This window comes from Erpetoichthys calabaricus, chromosome 2, assembly GCF_900747795.2.
Source record: "Erpetoichthys calabaricus chromosome 2, fErpCal1.3, whole genome shotgun sequence".
Lineage (NCBI taxonomy): Eukaryota > Metazoa > Chordata > Cladistia > Polypteriformes > Polypteridae > Erpetoichthys > Erpetoichthys calabaricus.
The window spans coordinates 60519081-60541077 of NC_041395.2; the positions used below are offsets into that span (position 1 = coordinate 60519081).

At 39.8% G+C, this 21997-nt stretch overlaps 1 protein-coding gene across 1 annotated transcript in view; it reads right to left on the reverse strand.

Annotated features, from left to right (window-relative positions):
• Positions 1-453: 453 nt before the first annotated feature.
• Positions 454-21997, reverse strand: part of LOC114645927 (neurogenic locus protein delta-like) — a 39284-nt gene continuing 17740 nt past the window's right edge. The window contains exons 11-15 of the mRNA XM_028793847.2: positions 19259-19384; positions 16081-16212; positions 15158-15189; positions 3352-3382; positions 454-787 (exon numbers count right to left, since the gene is read on the reverse strand). Of these exons, the coding sequence (XP_028649680.1) occupies positions 786-787; positions 3352-3382; positions 15158-15189; positions 16081-16212; positions 19259-19384 (323 nt within the window). The 3' untranslated portion in view covers positions 454-785. The remainder of the gene's footprint in view (positions 788-3351; positions 3383-15157; positions 15190-16080; positions 16213-19258; positions 19385-21997) is intronic.

Genomic DNA, 21997 nt, shown 5'->3' on the forward strand with positions numbered 1-21997 from the left:
AATGAGATAAGGGGAGCCGAGTTGTTTGTTTGTTGATTTTTTGTCAAGTCAGTTCAAGTTTGAAGTGGTTAACCGTGAAGTCAAGTCATAAAACATGTGACGTGAGTCAACTTGAGTGCAAGTCACTGGATTTGAGTCCCCACCACTGTCCCCAGAAATACCAAATTTGGTCTCCTGTTTCTCAAACAGATCACTTAACACCCCTCGACAGTACGAACTTAAACTCCATCATGACTTAGAAACCCCTTATATATTAAAAAGACAGTTTAATGTCACTATGCTTTATATTCACATTATGATATTTCTCTTTCATCATTTTTCTTGAGATTATTACCAGAGACCCTGTGCTTTTTAACCCAGTTGCCATGACTGGCCACTTAGCGCTGTAAATTCTTTCAAATTCTATTAAAAAAGAAAGAACAGATGGAGACTTCTTCTTGATATTCTCGTTTGTTGAATGAATGGGTTTGAACCAAGAACCATGATTACTTTATTTAAGACACAAAAAAGTTTGCATTTATTAAATCATTAGAAGCTTTGCATTGGATAAAAACAGATGAACATTTTAGCAAACAGTTCTGCTCAGGTGCCTGTACTCTGTTTGACTTCTTCAGAAAAGAGCGTTGCAATCTCAGGAGTGTTAGTGCACTTAAGGCAGCCAAGTAGACAGTGAAACCGATTTGGTGTAAGAGGAACACCTTGGGTGTATTTGTGCTTAGCAGGTGCATGAAATTCAATTCAATTCTGGAGTTTCTTCAAAAACAGATGTGCTGTGTATTGTGTAATCCTGGGAAAAAGAGAGAGAAACATCAGCAAAAATCAATTTGATCAGAAAATGGCAATCTTAACCCGATTTCACCAGTGCTCTAAATGGCCACACATGACAGTTTTACAGTCTTTCAATCATTGCAATTTAGAATTTTAGATTTAAAGCATTCATAACAGTTTAATGCAATAGATCCCAATGGCACCCATTCACGGCGCAGCACAACCAGCTTCACAATCAGCGTGTCATTTTCACCCCTTATTAGTCTCATTGTTTAATTAGTTGTGCTTTTTCATTCTTTTTTTGTATGAAATGTACATTTATGATAGATAGATAGATAGATAGATAGATAGATAGATAGATAGATAGATAGATAGATAGATAGATAGATAGATAGATAGATAGATAGATAGATAGATAGATAGTGTGACGGATGGCCGGGGCCCATGCCTGGCCGGGATGCCCCTTCACCACATCTTCCAGGGGGACAAGGGTGGGAAGCCCAGTATCCCCCCCTGGACGCTAGATGGCAGACTCCCTGGGTTTCAGCGGTGCCTCGGACTCCCCCAGGGCTTCATGGGGGTTGGAGTTCTGTGCAGCCCTGTTGGGTTCCGCAGGCGCTGCCAGGGGGTGCTGCAGCAGGAGCTGCTGGCCCCTTTTGGGCACTGGTTTCGCCTTACCCTAAAGTGCAGCCGGGTGTCACCAATGAAGCACCTGGAGCACTTCTGGGTACCCAATTAAAGGGAGCCAGTGACCACCACTCAGTATCCAGAGTCAGGTGGAAGAAGGACAAAGCTGTGGTGGTGGTGGTGGTGGAAGAAGAGAGTGTTTTGTGGTGTAGTTTCAGTGCTTGGGACTGTGTTGTGGCTGGAGGGATTACGGGGAAGACGTGCCCTCCAGCTGAAGAAAAATAAAAGTCTTTTTATTTTATACGTGCCTCCCGTGTCAATCTGTGTCGGGTTGGGTGCAATATAGCGCCTTTCTTACAATAGATAGATAGAACTTTATTTGTCCCCACGGGAGAATTTGGCAGTCAATAAGTTTAAAAATGTTTGCATTTTACCATAGCCTACCCCCCTTGCCATTTTTGCATTACTGTAAATCACTTTTTCTGCTCCCTTGATTGTATCCTAATAATGATAATTAGTGGCGAGCAGGGTAGACAGTTGGTCAAACAAAACTGAATGTTCAAAAGGCTGCAGATGGTAGGAAGGAGATCTGTCAACTGACATCTTAGAAAAGGAGTGAAACTCAGCGATACATAGAATTACATTCTAGGTCTGTATGTGCTAAGTATTCTGTAATCCAACTAAAGGTCATCCATCAATCACATTTATCTTGTTTAAAATTTTCCAAAATGTATCCAGGACAAGATTCGACCTGTGAGCACTGCCATGTAGCTCCTGCTTCACTAGGCCTTATGTTCTGAAAATGCACTAAATCAACATCATTTTGGACAAAAGTCCTTACACACTTCTCAAACAGTCTTGGTGTTACAAAAACTCCAAATTCATTAACGGCAATATTTGGTGTACTGGAGGATGTTGTTAAAGTGCATAGAGATAAACATATTGTAAGGTCCAGCAGCACACTAATAGCACGCTGATTAATTTCGCTCGACTGGAGGAATCCCAAGCCACCTTCTATAACTCAGTGGGTAAGCACCATTCTGTATTATCTAAAATTAGAAAAAGTCAAATACTCTGTTTGAAAAACTTTTCAAAACATGGCCAGAGTTCACTAATATTATTTTAAAATAAGCATGCTAGGCTGGTGATTGACTCTATTATGCAATGAATTATTCTATCATTCTTTATTGTTTGTTTTTGTTTTCCTTTGATTTCTTTGGATTCATCTTGAAGTAAAAATCTGTTAAGTTATTATAATTTGTTTGATTGAGTAGTCCGCCATTGCATATTTTCTGGTTTTTTGAAAATAAAATGTCAAGCAGCAGCTGCCTCAGCATCAGACCTACTAGCATGGTAACTGGTAAAGAATGGCTTAAATAACCAGAACATGTGGAAAATAGGAATGAAAACCAGGATCATGATGAGCATCTTAAAAATGAAGGTAACCACATGATTATAGCCATGTGATGGAAATGCTTGCTACATTCAAATACAAATATAGCATAATCTTATAAATTCTAAATTAACATCAAAACATAGAAACTGGGACATGGCAGCTTGAGTGGTTAAAGTAGGAGTCCAATTAAAAGCAGACGTTGATCGAGATGAAAATCTGCAGCCCTCTGGGATTGAACTTTAGTGCACTTTACAAAGGCTAAACACCAAATTTTGTTTTTTATTTTTCAGTTCTAATTCAGGTTTTATAAACATGCAATGTGAGTCCAAACTGTTCATGAGTTTGTTTTTCATTAGTCTTGAAGGAGGACAATAGTGACCCACGATACGCTATGGAGCATTGAGGGTATGCAGTGTCTAATCAATGCATTAGGAAGACTCAGCCACATGTGCGGGATTATCTGTATCTACTCCAAATAAATTAACATATCAGGCCAAGCTTTCCCTGACTTTTTGTGAACTAATTAAAAGAATCAGCTGCCATTCGTCTCTGTTACTTACATGCTTTCTTTGATTCCTCATTCGCGTAGTACTGCATGGAAAAAGAGAAAGATTTGGTCATCATGAACAAGAACACAAATGTAAAACAGCAATTTATAAAAGTCAATGCAAATCCGTTAGATACACAAACATACTGCATTTAAAAAGTAATGAATTTAAAATATAAATAGATTAAGGAAAAATAGATAACACTGAAGCAGCTTTCGGGAGCCAGAAATGAACATGCTGCAAATGTTACCAGTTTGCTGATGACAAGGTGGCAATTTTTATTTACAAAAAGAAATATCCACCGCTTTGGTGGGTTTGTCCCACTCCACCATCATTTTTTTGCCTAAACAACATTTCCATTCTAATAGGATGGCATGTCCGTAATTTGTCATTTGCTAATGTTGTTCACTCAAGGCCCCACTGTAATTTAATAAAATTCTGGTACATCCTAATATAGTAAGCAAAACCTACACTATAGAATACAGTTTTAAAGTCTGATTATGTAAAGCCACCCCATCACCACAAGGCTATCCATCCATGTGCTATCCTGTGTAATGGATGGCACGCATGCACTGATGTCCCTATCAGGATGAGTTCCTGTCCCTTACCTGGCTGGGAGACCATGGAAGTGAAGAGGCACAAAGTAGGGCAAGATTTTCCTTGCCCATCCCCAAAGACTAATAAAGAATGCCAAAATACAGGTGGGCATGTTGTCTTGTTGGCAGATATGGACAGAAGACATGTACCCGACCAGGAGGCCAATGTGATGCATGGACAGGGATTGACAATCTATCAGGACTGCATGCTCCCCCAATACTCTAGATGGCAGCATCACTGGGCTAGGATTCCCCCACAGACACCTGCAGGGCATGCTGGGATCTGTAGTCCCATGGACAGCCCTTTTGGGTTCCATAGGGGCCAACAGTGAGAGCTGTCAGGATTAGTAATCTCTGCTTTGTGTGGCTTTTGTTTGAACCACAAGTGTTTCTAACAGGCTTCACCCTAGCACCAGAAGTACTCCTGGGTCCAGAATAAAAGAAACCAATAATATGCAACTGCAGAGCCACAGCACCATACATCACCGCAGGTCTATGGCAGCAGTTCTAGACCAGTAGTTATAGGACAGAAGTTAAGGTTAGGGGTTAGTATGGTTAGCGTGTAGGATAAATGGTTAAGGTTAGGGGTTAGTTTTAAGGTTAGGGTTTGGTGTGGTTAGCGTGTCGATCAATTTGATTTGTGACGACCTATAAACGTTACAGTAATTACCAAACTGCTGGTCTAAACATGCAGTGATGTTTATTCCACCCTGAAACTGCTGGCATAGACCTGTGGTGACGTATCGTCCTGTGGCTCTGCAGGTCAATACATCTCAAAGAAGCTGCTCGACCTTATCCAGGTTAGCTGGAGTCACATGTGGAGGACAGAGAAAGCTCACCTGGGAGAAGTGGATGACAACCAAGAAAGAAAGAAAGAAAGAGAGAAAAGATTTGGGTTTGTGATTGTGTTTATTAAAGAAGCCTTTTGTAAGGTAATTATCACAATAAACCTTGTATTTATGCCTAGGACTTGTGTATGTGTGGTTGTGTCTGGGGTTTGGAGTGCTGCCACACTCCCATTGGCCACACCAAAATGATGTGAAAAAGCAGCCTTTACTACAACTTTGATTCCACTTATTTCCCTTAAGCCAATTAACGACTATACCTGGTCAAAGCTGCAATGACAAAGTACACAAAGAAGAACAAAGCAGAAAGAGAATAACACCAAAAACAGTTCAATGAATGCTGATGAAAACTTTAATATTCAGACAGACGAATGTGCAGCAAGTGACGATAATAGTAGTGTTGATGGCCCATCAAAATTTGCCAGAGCTGACAACATTAACTTAGGCTTTGTGCACACTCAAGAAAGAGATGCCACTGGCTTGTACTGGGTTCAAAATCAGACCTAACGTCATAACATCTCCTATCCATTCTTTGCTAACTCTTTGGTATATGTGTGCATTGTGCACTGGGTGTGTATTAAAATGGCTGCTGTCAGGCGGGATGGCTAACAAGTTTGCCTCGCCAATTCAGATCCCTTGGTCTGCCACTGCTGCAAACCCTTATTGGTTGTGGACCTGCCCCTCTTCCTTTTTGACACCTTTTAAGATATGCGCTCCAAACTTGTCAGTTAGTCAGATGCACAGATATGGAATGAACTCTTCAAGCTCTACTGTACAGTGATATGTTTCAGCCTGTACACTTTAACTCCAGTATTTGCGATTAACATCTTCCTATATGCAATTGCTATGTTTTTGTGTTTTTCATTTTAATTCATTTTTTTTATTTAATTCAATTTTTGTTATTTCTTTACTACGCTCTTCACTGAGTACAGACACAGAGCGCAGTTAACATTCACATGCAAATTACAATTACAAATTTTTGTGAATTTCCCCTTGGGATTAATAAAGTATCTATCTATCTATCTATCTATCTATCTATCTATCTATCTATCTATCTATCTATCTATCTATCTATCTACAGTAAGCAAAGTAATTTTAGAGTAAATGTAAAGTAAACAAAATTATTTCCAACTTAATGTTGTCAAAATATCAATATACAGTAAGTCCAGTGCTTGAAGAGGGCTCATTCTGCTTACCAGCAGAGCACCTGCCCCACTACCGTAGTTAGATCTTTAGTAGTTCCAAGGAGACCCCACCAGACCCTCCCTCCCCCAATGTTGCTATACTCCAGGGGGAACTCACCGTAATGCCAAAATAGTTTGCTTCTGTGTATAAAGATTGCTTATGGACAACATGAAGTACTGCCAGGTATTATTTTAGACTTCAGCCACTGAGTATGTCCATTAGTATTATCATTGAGAAGTCAGTTTTCCACCTCAAAAACTGTACTTACAGTTCAATGGTATGACATCCACTTTCTCATCAATGAAGTCTTATGCTTGCTTATTGTATTGTGTTAATAAAAAAATTGTAACTTTACCTAAGAACATTATCCAAATTAAACTTTCAGGTAATCCCAAATATGTGCGGCACTCAAACTCTGCAGTTGTTTATTTTACACTGTAACTAACTTACCAATCATCCTACAGCGAGAAATGAGTGAGACATGGTGAGTGCCGTCTTTCAAGCTAAATGTTATCGTAGAACTGTGCTTAAAATCGCCGTAACTGTAGCCTGACATGGAGAATAATTACCCTTTAAAACATAAATACAGTTGGGCTCAGCCTTCACTATTGAATTATGTTTCACTTTTGCTGACATGGCGTTATATTTAACTTGAGTTATTCTATCCTTCTCTTGATCTGGACTCATATGTATCTGTGTAAATTAAAAATATGCAAGTTTTAGGCTTCTCAAACCATGCAACTAGTATTACATGAAAAAAATAATTAATTAAAAAAGCAATTGATGTGCATAAGAAAAACTAAAAGACATGCACAACCACACACAATGCTCTCTATAATCATTTGTTAAAATCCCTAAGTGTAGTATTTGAGGCAAGGGTGGGAGTTAAGAAATCTCACTCTTAGTTGTGTCCCATAAGGGTTCATTACTTAATACTTTAAACTGGAAGAAAATGGACAGTGATTGGAAACCCCTGGATCAGAAAAACCACATGTGGGTCAATAATCTGCTGTAGTTAAGCATTTGCTGGATAAACAAGTCTACTGCTAATCAGAAATCGGGCAGTGTGACTACTGAGATTGAGGATCATACTCTGCTTCATCATGTTGAGTTTATATTAGAGGAGGCCTAAACAGATGGTACAACATTTTGGGGGGCTTTGATTTAAAGTATGGGAACTTCTGACTTAAGCTGTTCCATTGACAATGGTTGAGAAGAACTAAATCTATGATGCTTGCTTTTGATTTAAAACTCTCCCAGACGGTTCAAGGGACAAATTTGTCAATCCTTGTAAACTTATTGTGGGCAAATTTAAATTTCACAGAAGTACAACATCCCAGGCTTATCGCTTAAAAGCAAAACATGCATGCTGCTGCTGCTAAAGACTCTAACATTAGAAATTAAAATCTTCGACAGACTCTACGAGGTGAGACACAAAAATAACTGGACAAGGCTTGGGGCTTTCCTGGAAAATTGTCTGGAGGTCGGCCAAACGTGAATCATAGATCTATATCCCCTCCTACACGCCCTCTTAAACCACCGACCGGGTAGGTATATTCTGTGAATATCCCAGTCAGTATTTGCAGAACAAGCGCTACACATGTTGCCGCTATAATGTTGAGTGAAAAAAATCAAATTTCTCGTGAAATTGAGCAAAACAGCCACAGAAACTTATGAAATGATAAAAACAGTGTATGGTGATAACAGTTTGTCTCGCACACAAGTTTTTGAGTGGCACAAACATTTGAAGGAAGGACAAGAAAATGTGGAAGACATTCAACGCCCAGGTTGAGACGGGTGTGGGTGCTTCACCAAGACAACGCTCCCGCGCACAATGCTTTTTCTGTAAAGCAGTTTTTGACTGACAAAAACATTCCTGTCCTCCATCATCCTCCCTATTTGCCCGATTTAGCTCCCTGTGATTTTTACTTGTTCCCGAAAATCAAAAGTGACCTGAAGGGAACACATTTTTCTTCAATAGATGAAGTGAAGACAGAAACGGCAAGCTTGTTGAAGAACCTCAAGCACGAAGACTTGCAGCACTGTTTCAATCAATGGAAGATACGTATGGGGCGGCGTAGAGATCGGGAGGGGGTGTATATAGAAGGTGACAATATTTAGAATGCTGTAATTCATCAATAAATATATACTTTTTACCAATTCGGTTATTTTTGTGTCTCACCTTGTATAAATGTACAACTCAATTTACAAGATGAAACAAAATCCAAAGCATTAACTACTACAGTTCATTGCAAAATGGATTGCACCTGATGGCAAACTAATACATACATCAGGGCTGAGGTACATCACTGAGTGGAGTCTGACAACTCTTACGCATTACCTTCACATATGGCAGTTGGGTGCTGAATGAACATATTCTTCATGCAAGACTTCTGAATTTCACACAATGGACTTCTATTGCCCTGCAGCCAGGTGTTCCTACAGTGTCCTGCCACCTGCCTTGGAGATGTCCAATCAGAATCCAAAAACACCCATTGGTTCCACCTTTAAGGGCTGAAGCCATCATGTCCTTCCAAGATGGTGGACAACATCCCTTTGCACCCTCTCAGGTCAGGAGCATCCAACTAAGAAGTGGTACAGCAGGGGACTACTGGATATTGCTGAACTACTTTAGTTAAACACACGATTAATCAACTGTCATTTAGCAAAATTGTAATTGTTTGACAGCCATGGTTATGAGTAAATTAAAGTTTGAACCCACTCCAGTGCTTGCTTTGTACAACTTACTGCTTAGGAATTCAAAGGTTAAATGAAAAAGAGAAGCTGTCGGCCTAGTCAAGTTAATGACCACAGATTTAGCTGCCTCTCCATGACAGGCCTGTAAGTTCATATATAAAGAACTAGGGCAAAATGGCTAGAGATATTTAAGTCTACAGAGAAGGGTTACATATCTGATATCGACTAACTTTCTAATTTCAGATTCACTAGAGTTGAAGGCACAAGGCCAGAAAGAGACCTGGAAGGACTGCTCGGCCACACTGAGGGCACACGTGTGCTCCCACTAAGGCTGATAACACACCCAGCCAGCCCAAAATTGAGAAACTGCATTTATGGTGGCCAGCCTCATATGGGGACTCAGCAACATGACCTGCTGGCTTCTTATTCACACTTTTGGACTTGTGGTGATGTCTGAATCTCTAAAATAATTAGTGACTGGTAAAAATGCATGATTCAAAAGAAAGTGCCTGTCTGTTTTGTAAACCTGGGTCTTTTGAACATTCAAACTTTTTTGTTAGTAAATGTAAGAAAGGGTTAAATTTGGAGGTGTTTAATTATATTCTATTTAATTATTCTCAAGTCCCAAAATAAGAGATTATCATATAATGACTCACATACCAGGTGTGAGGTTTTTTTTTATTTTTCAATCCAGAAATAGTGTGACTTTCAAGTATGTGATTTTAGATGTGAGTTCTTGCCACTTATCTACCATAATGCATCTCATCTGTCTGCCTCCTGTGTCAGGTGCAAGCATACAAAACCCAAAGCAGTAGGGGGTGCTACACCACCATCGTGAAGAGCTGAATTTCAGCATTTCTGGAAATGCAAAGACTCAGTTTGCAACTGTGTAATACTGCTCTATGGGTGTTTCTTGTTGCTTTCTTTATGCAACGCTTTCAAAATATACTGTAGCTCTAAAACTAAAATTGGAGTCCGGGGGTCCTATACCTTTGCTCTCATTAAAGGCAAGTCCTTGGTATTCCTGGGCGTCTAGCAGAAAGAAAACCTACATTTATTTTCTTTTTGCAATCCTCTATAAGCCAGACAACCAACTGACTTTGAAATAATGAAATGGAGTGCAAGTGCACAAGTAAGGTACTGCCGTTGTAGAGTTGTGCCTTATAAGAGTGTGAAATGGAATTATTACAGAAAACACAAGAAATGACTAAAATATGTTCAAACAAATTTAGCTAAGAAAAAAACAAACATGCAGTCACTTAAGCAAGGCCAGTTAAGAGTTGCCCAATATCCTGATGGGTTATGGATTGTTCCTGTAACCACGCTGAGGAGGCAGCACCAACAATTCAAAAAGATCTGGACAAGCTTCTGAAATGGGGGAACATTTGGGAAATGTAGCTTAATGTAGAAAAGTTCTAAATGTGGTCAAAAGGAACATCTATATCTATACTAATAAAAGGCAAAGCCCTCACTGACTCACTCACTCACTGACTGACTGACTCACTCATCACTAATTCTCCAACTTCCCGTGTAGGTGGAAGGCTGAAATTTGGCAGGCTCATTCCTTACAGCTTACTTACAAAAGTTAGGCAGGTTTCATTTCGAAATTCTACGCGTAATGATCATAACTGGGACCTCTTTTTTGTCCATATACTGTAATAGAGTGCACCTCCATGGCCGTGGGAGGCGGAGTTGCGTATCGCGTCATCACGCCACCCACGTAATCACGTGAACTGACTGTGAACGCAGTACGTACAAAACAAGGAAGAGCCCCAAAGAGCGCTGAAGAAAACATTCATTACACAATTGAGAAGGCAGCGAAACAATAAGAAGCGAGCGACTGACGCATACAAGCATATTCATAAGTGCAGCTACTGCGGAAACAAAGCACGGTGTAAACCGTAAGTTTAAATTAAGTTTATAGAAATGCTCCCGCTGCTGTTTGCAATACCATATTCGCGACTTACAAGTTTAATGAGAAGACACGAGGTATAAACGAGACTTTGGATCACTTTGTAACGGAGTTAAAATTGCTGTAGCAAGAAACGTTTAAGTGCCGGGTCTTAGCTAACATTAAATAAAGCCGTGGACATCGCAACATCACACAAGAGAGCGGCTCACGTGAACATATGAAGCGACTGACGCATACAGACATATTCATGAGTGCAGGTACTTCGGAAACAAAGAACCGTGTAAACCTAAAGTTTAAATTAAGTTCATAGCCCTACAAAAGGTTGCCATTGATTTGAGGCAAGATTGCTTTTCTCCTGTACAACTATACGTTGCATTCTCAACAGTAAGCTTGCACGGCTTGCTCATATTACAACCGGAGTGCTGAACTGACAATGTGATATACAAACAGAACAATCGTAAAAACAGGATTAAATAAAAAGGCTGCTTCCGTTGGCAAAGCAACGAAAAAGGAACACCTTATATGACGTTCGTTTATAAAACAGCGGAGAGGCTGTGTGAAGTCAGCTTCACAAAAAAACAGATCCCCACGTAATCACGTGAACTGACTGTGAACGCAGTACGTACAAAACAAGGAAGAGCCCCAAAGAGCGCTGAAGAAAACATTCATTACACAATTGAGAAGGCAGCGAAACAATAAGAAGCGAGCGAGTGACGCATACAAGCATATTCATAAGTGCAGCTACTGCGGAAACAAAGCACGGTGTAAACCGTAAGTTTAAATTAAGTTTATAGAAATGCTCCCGCTGCCGTTTGCAATACCATATTCGCGACTTACAAGTTTAATGAGAAGACACGAGGTATAAACGACACTTTGGTTCACTTTGTAACGGAGTTAAAATTGCTGTAGCAAGAAACGTTTAAGTGCCGGGTCTTAGCTAACATTAAATAAAGCCGTGGACATCGCAACATCACACAAGAGAGCGGCTCACGTGAACATATGAAGCGACTGATGCATACAGACATATTCATGAGTGCAGGTACTTCGGAAACAAAGAACCGTGTAAACCTAAAGTTTAAATTAAGTTCATAGACCTACAAAAGGTTGCCATTGATTTGAGGCAAGATTGCTTTTCTCCTGTACAACTATACGTTGCATTCTCAACAGTAAGCTTGCACGGCTTGCTCATATTACAACCGGAGTGCTGAACTGACAATGTCATATACAAACAGAACAATCGTAAAAACAGGATTAAATAAAAAGGCTGCTTCCGTTGGCAAAGCAACTAAAAAGGAACACCTTATATGACGTTCGTTTATAAAACAGCGGAGAGGCTGTGTGAAGTCAGCTTCACAAAAAAACAGATCCTTAACAAATTTTTATTGGTATATTTTCACTCAATTTAAAAAGGTTTTCTTCTTAATAAAAAATTTAAAAGCAGTACTTCGCCGCTGCAAAGCACGGGGATATATATATATAGATAGATAGATAGAGATATATATGTATATATATATATATATATATATATATATATATATATATATAAATAGATAGATATATATATATATAAATAGTTATATATATATATATATATATAGATAGATAGAGAAGATAGATAGATAGATAGAGATATATAGATAGATATATATATATATATATATATATATATATATATATATATATATATACATAGATAGATAGATAGATAGATAGATGTGTATGTATGTAGATATGTATATATGTGTATATATATGTAGATATGTAAATATGTATATGTATATATATGTGTCTGTATGTGTATATATATATATATATGTGTGTGTGTGTGTATGTATGTATGTGTGTATATGTATGTGTATATATATGTTGATATATGTATATATATGCGGATGTGTATATGTATATATATATGTATATATGTAGATATGTGTATATGTAGATATGTATATATAAGTATATATGTTTATGTATATATATGTTTACATAACCTCTTTAACACACTACTTCTCCGCTGCGAAGCGCGGGTATTTTGCTAGTCTATATATAAGATCCAATATATGTCTGTCTGTCTGTCCGTACATATGTCTGTCTGCTTTTCATGAGAGAACTACTTAACAGATTTACTGTAGATCGGGTTTTTTTCTATAATTTTGCGACTTCTCTCACTGCACTAAGTATCATGGCTCACTTGTGGTAACGATTTATTTGCAGGAATCCGAAAGAGCGGCTATGGGCAGAACCGTCCTCACTTATGCACCAGCTACCTTTTGAGTTGGTCTATCTCTCACCACTTGTTGGAGTGTACCTTGCATCTGCTTAGCTAGTGATACCTGTTTGTTCAACAGACATTCTCATCTACAGATTGTTAAGGAGTAACGTTTGACGTTTTTGAGAGAGATATCAGAGCTATGTGTTTTTTAGAGGGTAGCTGCTGATTGCCAGAGATGTCACAGCCATGTTCTTTTCTCCCCACATGGGAAACGCTCTCCTGTCAGAGTTGGACACGATCAGATGCAGTAACAACGTTTGATGTTGGAGGGTACCTACCTTCCACTTGGCCAGAATTACATTTTTTTTTTATTGATTTTTAAAGTTTGTCCTGTTTCACTACTATGTGGGCAGAGCCGCAGGGGACAGCTAGTCAGTTATAAATACAAAATGGGAGACACTGCCCAACAGAAAGCAACATCTGAAAAGGATTTAGGGGTTTATGTTGACACAACATTTTAATCATCTAAGCAATTTGCAGGAGTGATTCAAAAGGCAAATAAAATGTTAGGTTTTATCATAAAAACCGTTACATATAAATCAAGAGACATTATTCTCAGACAATATAATGCACTAGCAAGATTGCATCTGGAGTACAGATAGTCGTCGACTTATGACCTATGCGCCTTACGTCCGGATCGATTTATGACCAGTCCGTCGGAACCAAACATGGTCGTAAGTCGACAGTTACCTGTATTGTGTGTAGTTCTGGTAACTGCACATCTTATAAAGACATAGCAGCACTTGAAGCTGTGCAGGGGAGAACAACCAGGCACATCCCACGACTTAAGGGCATGTCGCACTCTAACAGGCTCGGAGAAATAGACCTGTTCAGTCTCGAGGAGAAGAGACTGTTTGGGGTCCAAAACCAGGTCTTCAAAATTTTCAAAATGCATTGATAAAGTAGATCCAGCAGAATTCTTTAAACTTAATGGTGAATCATGAACTCAAGGACATCAGTGGAAATTAAGGGGAAGTGCATTTAGGATTGAAGCCAGAAAGCACTTCTTTACACAAATGATGTGGGAATCTGGAGTGAACTACCGAGACATAGAGTGGAAGCAAAAACTGTAATGGTCTTTAAGAAGTAATCTGATGACATACTGAGACAGCTTAGCTATTAGCTAAACAAATGAGCTTGATGGACTAAATGGCTTCCTCTTGTTTGTCAAATTTCTTATGTTCTAATTACCACAAGTACTGCCATTGTAGAGTTTTGCCTTACAAGAGTGTGAATGGGAATTTTTAAAGAAGAAGCAGTAAAAGAAATCAGACATGACTAAAATAAGTTCAAATAAACACAGCAAGCAAGACCGGTTAGAAGTTACCATTGTTATGGGTTGTCCCCAGCTGACGTGCACAGACATGAGGGAAGCATGCAAACGTAGATGTCACACCAAAGCAGCAGCTGACTGACCTAGTGCCGATAAAGAGTATTCACCTCTTTGAAAGTTTCCACATTTTATTGTGATACAGCACTGGATCACAAGGAATTTATTGTTTTTTGACACTGATCAACAGAAAAAGACTGTTTAATGTCAAAGTTAAAACAGATCTTTGCAAAATGGCCTAAAGTGATCTTCTTTTTTTTATTAGTGATGGTGACCTTTAAGGGTGCCAAGGGTACTGGACATTTCATACCTCCTTGCTTGCTTGTTTGCATATCCATTACTAGGAAAACCTCTAACTAGAAGTGCACATATGTATAAAAAATAATTAAGGGTGGTCTTTATTTTAATGCCAAGAATATGGAGCTTTAGCCTTCAAGCTCCATTACTAAACTGGAAAGTTCAGGTTGCAGATGTAGGCACACACCTTTGGGTAAGCCTGCTGTAGAACACTGCAGGGCCAATTGTTCCAGCCCCAGAAATGAGCTTAGAGCACCAAGAACAAAGATAATTTCGCAAACTGTACTGCGAAAAGCATTATTTTTTAAATAAGAAATTACACTATGCATATGATGAAAAATTGGAAAAATGCTTAAGAATACAAAGTTGGGGGGAATGTTAGAAACATTTTCAGCAATAAATTAAAATTACTGAGGGAATTGTATGAACTGATTTTGCATAACATCAAGTAGAGCTGTGCCTCACTGGCTCCTAATGCAGGAATGCCACTGTTATATCCTGTAGCCTGGACTTTTTGCTTTGGTTAATTTTCCCTAAACAAACAACCCTTTTTCTTCATTGAACAAGTGCTGAAAATTATTCATGAATTGTAGCACCTTCTGTCATTTATGCAATCCCATGTACAGTAAGTGCAATTTGCGATTCTTAATGTGGTCGGCAGCAAAATATAAAACAGTAGTTACTCACCTGGTTTTCAATTTGCAGAGCTTTGGTGTTATCTACAAAGACAAATGATCAGCTCTAATTACTCCCACAGTGACTTTTCTGAGCGTTTGGCTCCTGCGTTTTCTGCATTACTGCAGGCTACACAAGTAATGAAGTACATCTCACTGTGGAATCCAGCAAAACATGATTTAAACACAAAATAACAGAAGGATCCACTTGGGTTACTCTGGTCATATAGTACCAATATACCATTTGACTCATATTTCAGGTCAGGGTTATACAGAGTCCAGAACTGAATAATACTGAATACATTTTAGTGTGTAATGATAGAAGCCGACCTCAGCACTAAGCAGCAGCCTGCCAAGTTCTGGCTAAGTTTACTCCAATTGGGACTGACTTTCAGCTTTTGGGACTCATTATCAGCAAAGCAGCAATGCAGAGGCAGAATGCATGGCATCCTGTGGTGTGCAGAGGGTAAAGCAGGTGGGCCATCTTTATTTAGAAGGGCAGGGCTCCCATTGTTAAACTTCTGTTGTCTTAAATCCTTTCATCCACCCATTTTCAGGGCACAGGGACCTGAAGGCTATTTTAGCAGCGCATGGGTACAAGGAACCAAGCGGACATCCACTCTTTCTGGTAGTGACCTGATGCAGAGTAGCTAATCAAAGTATAATGCTTTTCTTTGAAAACCGACAATGACAGCAGGAAACAGTACCCAGATTGGCATTTGAACAGCACCCTGGAGCTGTGAGGCAGAGGTGGTAAACAAGAAGCCTCAGCACTGCCTTTAACTATAGATTGGCAGTTCTTGCCGTAGCAGTTCTGACCCACTGTTGATGCAGCGGATGCGCATTCAGTAAATTAACTTTGAAAGACTTTCCACCACTGTACAATGGTGACCAGTAATTTTACTACTTGTTTTTTTTTAAAGGTGGTTAAATTACCTGGTTTCTTGAGCTTCTTAACTTTCCACTTGTAAATGAGCCAACCAGTAAACATCAGGAACAACACAAAGAGGAAAACAGCAATGATTCCAACTATGGCTCCAGTAACATATGATACTTGGTTTATGTTTTCTAGGGGAAACAAAAACACAAATACCGCCATTATATAGTGTCAAAATAGAGCCTTCAAGCACAGTGGGGACAAACTGTAAAAATAATCCACGTCTCATTATGCTGCTTTAGCTTTGGGTAAGACGATGTTCATTTCTTCTTCTCAATGGGGCAGCAGCAGGCCCCCACCAAAACACCTTTCCCCTTCTGTCTCTGGTCCCCATTTCTCTCTGTCATTGTGCTTTAGTCTGCTTGCCCATAAATTTGTATAGTTGCCACACCATAGGGGCTTTAGATGGTCTCTTCTTCTACTGCACCCCTGTGTCCCAATACAAACTTAAAGGATCTGGATCATAGAGTGCCAGACTTAAGGAACTGTTGTGGTGTGAAATTTTGTATATAAGTTAATAAATATTTTGTATGTCTTTATTTGTAACTTAGTGCTACATTAACGATAAGAACAGCAATGGTTTGATGGTTAAGAACCACCCCCCCCCACACACACCCCCCAGTAGTCTTTGTAATTTTATGACATGGTGGGGGGGACATGCCTAAAACCAGTTTGGCCAGTGATCCCCTGCAGGACTCTTTCAATCAACCCTGGCATTGAGGCCAACTACCTAGCTGGCAAGCTTCACCTTAACAAATGGTATTGGGAGCAGGTGTGAAACCATTGTGTCATCCCAGAATTCTGTTGGTCTAAAGTTGCCTGTTTGGTTTTAAATCAGAAGACATTAAGTACCACAACGACCTACTGGCTGTAAGGTTTGGACAGAGAGTCTATAAATTTGCTTTCTTTACCCCCCTCTCTCTCTCTTACACCATCATCATGAAGGAGCATCTCTCACACTATTTCCATGAAAAGGACAACACAATGAACAGCACAGCTCGGCAGCCATATTGAGACAGGCATGTGGCCTGTTCTGCAGAAAGCAGATCAAAAATGATGCCTTAAACTGGAGACATTTTAAGTAGCTAACAAGTCCGTGTGCCGCCAAAAACTACACATCAACATTTATCAGGTTGTATGGTTGCCAATATTCACTTGTACTTTGCTTATTGTTATTATTTATGAATATAACAATACAATACAATACAACTTATTTTTGTATAGCCCAAAATCACACAAGAAGTGCCACAATGGGCTTTAACAGGTCCTGCCTCTTGACAGCCCCCCAGCCTTGACTCTCTAAGAAGACGAGGAAAAACTCGCAAAAAAACCCTTATAGGAGAAAAAAATGGAAGAAACCTTGGGGAAGGCAGTTCAAAGAGAGACCCCTTTACAGTTGGTTTGGTTGTGCAGTGAGTGTCAAAAAGAAGGGGGTCAATATTATTAGTAATACATTATTTATAGTATAGTGTAACTTACCTCCTGCTGGTCTTTCACTACACCTAACTGCTTGACATTGTAAATGTAGAAGGAAAGGTGGGGAGAAGTTATATACTATAATACCTTATAAACAGTGGTGAGTCTGTGAGATTGGAGGCATTCTGACAAAAGCTACACATTAATAATACAAAAGGGAAAAAGTAGAGTAATATAGAGCTCTACCGAGACAAAACAGGCATTTGGCTACCCAGGAATGAAATCCAGACCTACCATCTTGAAGGAGCACAGAAACGCTGAACATCTCCATTACCCCTAATTTCATTTTATACTCATTGATTTGTCAACAGGACATGTCCTATGCACATACCCAGATCTTTACAACACATAACATTTATACTGGCCATCCTTCCATGTCCTGGGATACTTCTTGACTCCTCCAGTAGCAATGGACGGCTTCTCTCTCCTGACTAGTGTCAAATATTGGAGTCTAAAATGCCTTTTACTGGTTTACTGATTTGGAAGTGACATGGTCTTGTGACTGTTTTTCTTTCCCACTGTCAGATAAGAAGACCTCAACCCTGAAAGAAGAAGAATCCTGAACTCTCCCTTCCTGAATAACCTTCATGGAAAATATTTCATAGTGCCTGGAAATGGAATATTTTAATTTTTTTTTTTGCAACATCATTTACTATCAGCAAATTAAGATATGGAAGAAGATGATCCACTGTGGCAACCCCTAACGGGAGCAGCTGAAAGAAGAAGAAGAATTTACTATCAGCAAATTAAACGCCCCAAAGCTTGTTATGTCTCTCTTACTTTACATTAGAAAGTTAACTCCTGGGTTCTATGTACACATCTTGGTAGGTCATCCCACATCACTGTATTTTTTTACAATGAATCCGATTTAAAGTATAAAGCCACAGTTGGCCCTGCCTTAGACTGATTCAGCATACAAATAGCGATGCCAGATTCTTATTTGTATGCACTTGTAGGACCAGTTTCTCGGCCACTAGATGACTCTGTCTCCCTGTATTACTGTTATTTTCTTAGCAGATGCCTTTGCCCGAGGTGACTTGTAAAATCACAATAAAGGACAAATGTTTTTATATGTTTACTTTAACCTGCCCAGGCAGACAAAATGACTTGCTTAGGGTTACATGGTCAGTCAGCGGTAGAGACTGAACAGGCAGCATAGCTTCTAGGCTGTTTATCTGCATAAATCAATCATGCATGATTTATAATGTATAATAAAATTCATAGTATTATTTTTTTTTTATTTTTGTCCATTACTTATACTCAGTGTGGCATAGTGGTTAAGGCTTTGGACATCAAATTGAGTCTGTGGCTTCAAATCCTGCTACTGACACAGTGTGACCAGGAGCAAGTCACTTCACATATATGTGCACCAGCTGAATAAATACAAGAAATATTACCAGTTGTATCTCAGATGTCGTAAGTCACCTTGGATAAAGACGTCAGCCAAATAAGGAAACATAAATGTAATAAGTGCCTTGTTCAGGAACGTGTGGATACACGGGTGGCTTTCAGTTTGCAAGATGCCACCTTCAGCCTATCCATCTTGATACTAGAATATTGTGAATGATGGTCTCCATAAGTGTTGGTTTCAACCAAAAGAGGTAAAATTTATAAAAAATACTTCAGTAAATAAAATTAGTTTTCACAGTACAGAGTTCATTTCACAGTAAGTGATCTGCCTCTTCCAAATCTTTCTCTTACCTGTACAGCTCCACTGGTTTGTTGGCGATGGGACGTAGCCGTTGTTGCACTCACACATATAGGATCCTGGGACGTTAATGCAGATTTGCTGACACTGACCATTGTTGTCAAGGCATTCATTTATGTCTGCAAGGAAAGAATATAGCTTTCAAGTTTAAGAATAGTCACCCTTGAGAATGCCTTTAACATCATAAAGACCTATCATAAGTGTGAGCTTTTGGAGGATAGTTTTGTCTGACGATATTAATGAATCCCAACTTTTAATAGTTACGCAATGCTTGGGAGCAGAGAAGTAGGATTTTTTTCATTTGTATGTGAAATTATCATAAATTTAAATGTATTTTTTCCTGTCATATTAAAACCTTGTTTATCTGAACCATTTTGATAACTGCCTCAGCACACATGGACCAGTGGTCGTTGGCTGGCTGGGTTGAGTTTACATCTTCTCCCAGCATTTGTGCAGGAAATCGGATTGTCTCTCTTAGAAGAAATGCATCAAGCCAGGTCTAGAGGAATGGCTTAGATTCTTAACATATTGGACCATTTATTACCGGGATGCTGCAGTACAAGTCTATGCATATATGATAAATAATGAACTCTATCAAAACTCATAAAAAATGTAAAGAAATGTAACAGAAAGAGGTTGGGAGCATTCACTAATAGCGCGTTGCTGCACCCAATACATGACAAACCACCTGGATTGGGAACTGAGTGCAGCAGGTGACACCTCAGCACCACACTGGAACACTGGGAGGTTTTCTACAGTGACTGGAGTATCAACAGTTTTATTATCAACAGTAAAATATGTAAAACATGTAAAGAAACAGTTAATCCGTTTAATTTAACCAGTAACATGACTAAATTTCTCCAATGGAATGAGAGTTCTAGAAGCATGGCACCTCGCTTGGGTACAGGCTTAGAACATGGGCTGTAAATACTGTATTACATGATTCTGCACCCCCGTGACCCTGTGTTCGGATTCAGCGGGTTGGAAAATGGATGGATGGATGGATGGATGATTCTGCATACTGTGCATGCCTGTTACACACAACACATTTGGTAGCTGGTGACTGTTTGCACTCTGTGCGGAAAAATGTCCATGTAGTGCTGTCCTGTTAGTCATGACAAGTCTGACATCTTATGATGAAGAAGCTCCATCAGAGCAAATCTCTGAATCAGTACCAAAGCCTACAGGTTCCACATAATCCAACTGATTGTCACCACCTCTGTCTCTGCCATTTGATAGATAGATAGATAGATAGATAGATAGATAGATAGATAGATAGATAGATAGATAGATAGATAGATAGATAGATAGATAGAGTGCATCACTTTTCCACATTTTGTTATGTTACGCAGCCTTATTCCAAAATGGATTAAATTCATTTTTTTCCTCAGAATTCTACACACAACACCCCATAATGACAACGTGAAAAAAGTTTACTTGAGGTTTTTGCAAATTTATTAAAAATAAAAAAACTGAGAAATCACATGTACATAAATATTCACAGCCTTTGCTCAATACTTTGTCGATGCACCTTTGGCAGCAATTACAGCCTCAAGTCTTTTTGAATATGATGCCACAAGCTTGGCACACCTATCCTTGGCCAGTTTCGCCAGTTCCTCTTTGCAGCACCTCTCAAGCTCCATCAGGTTGGATGGGAAGCGTCGGTGCACAGCCATTTTAAGATCTCTCCAGAGATGTTCAATCGGATTCAAGTCTGGGCTCTGGCTGGGCCACTCAAGGACATTCACAGAGTTGTCCTGAAGCCACTCCTTTGATATCTTGGCTGTGTGCTTAGGGTTGTTGTCCTGCTGAAAGATGAACCGTCGCCCCAGTCTGAGGTCAAGAGCGCTCTGGAGCAGGTTTTCATCCAGGATGTCTCTGTACATTGCTGCAGTCATCTTTCCCTTTATCCTGACTAGTCTCCCAGTCCCTGCCGCTGGAAAATATCCCCGCAGCATGATGCTGCCACCACCATGCTTCACTGTAGGGATGGTGCCTGGTTTCCTCCAAACGTGACGCCTGGCATTCACACCAAAGAGTTCAATCTTTGTCTCATCAGACCAGAGAATTTTCTTTCTCATGTTCTGAGAGTCCTTCAGGTGCCTTTTGGCAAACTCCAGGCGGGCTGCCATGTGCCTTTTACTAAGGAGTGGCTTCCGTCTGGCCACTCTACCATACAGGCCTGACTGGTGGATTGCTGCAGAGATGGTTGTCCTTCTGGAAGGTTGTCCTCTCTCCACAGAGGACCTCTGGAGCTCTGACAGAGTGACCATCGGGTTCTTGGTCACCTCCCTGACTAAGGCCCCTTCTCCCCCCGATCGCTCAGTTTAGATGGCCGGCCAGGTCTAGGAAGAGTCGTGGTGGTTTCGAACTTCTTCCACTTACGGATGATGGAGGCCACTGTGCTCATTGGGACCTTTAAAGCAGCAGAAATATTTCTGTAACCTTCCCCAGATTTGTGCCTCGAGACAATCCTGTCTCGGAGGTCTACAGACAATTCCTTTGACTTCATGCTTGGTTTGTGCTCTGACATGAACTGTCAACTGTGGGACCTTATATAGACAGGTGTGTGCCTTTCCAAATCATGTCCAGTCAACTGAATTTACCACAGGTGGACTCCAATTAAGCTGCAGAAACATCTCAAGGATGATCAGGGGAAACAGGATGCACCTGAGCTCAATTTTGAGCTTCATGGCAAAGGCTGTGAATACTTATGTACATGTGCTTTCTCA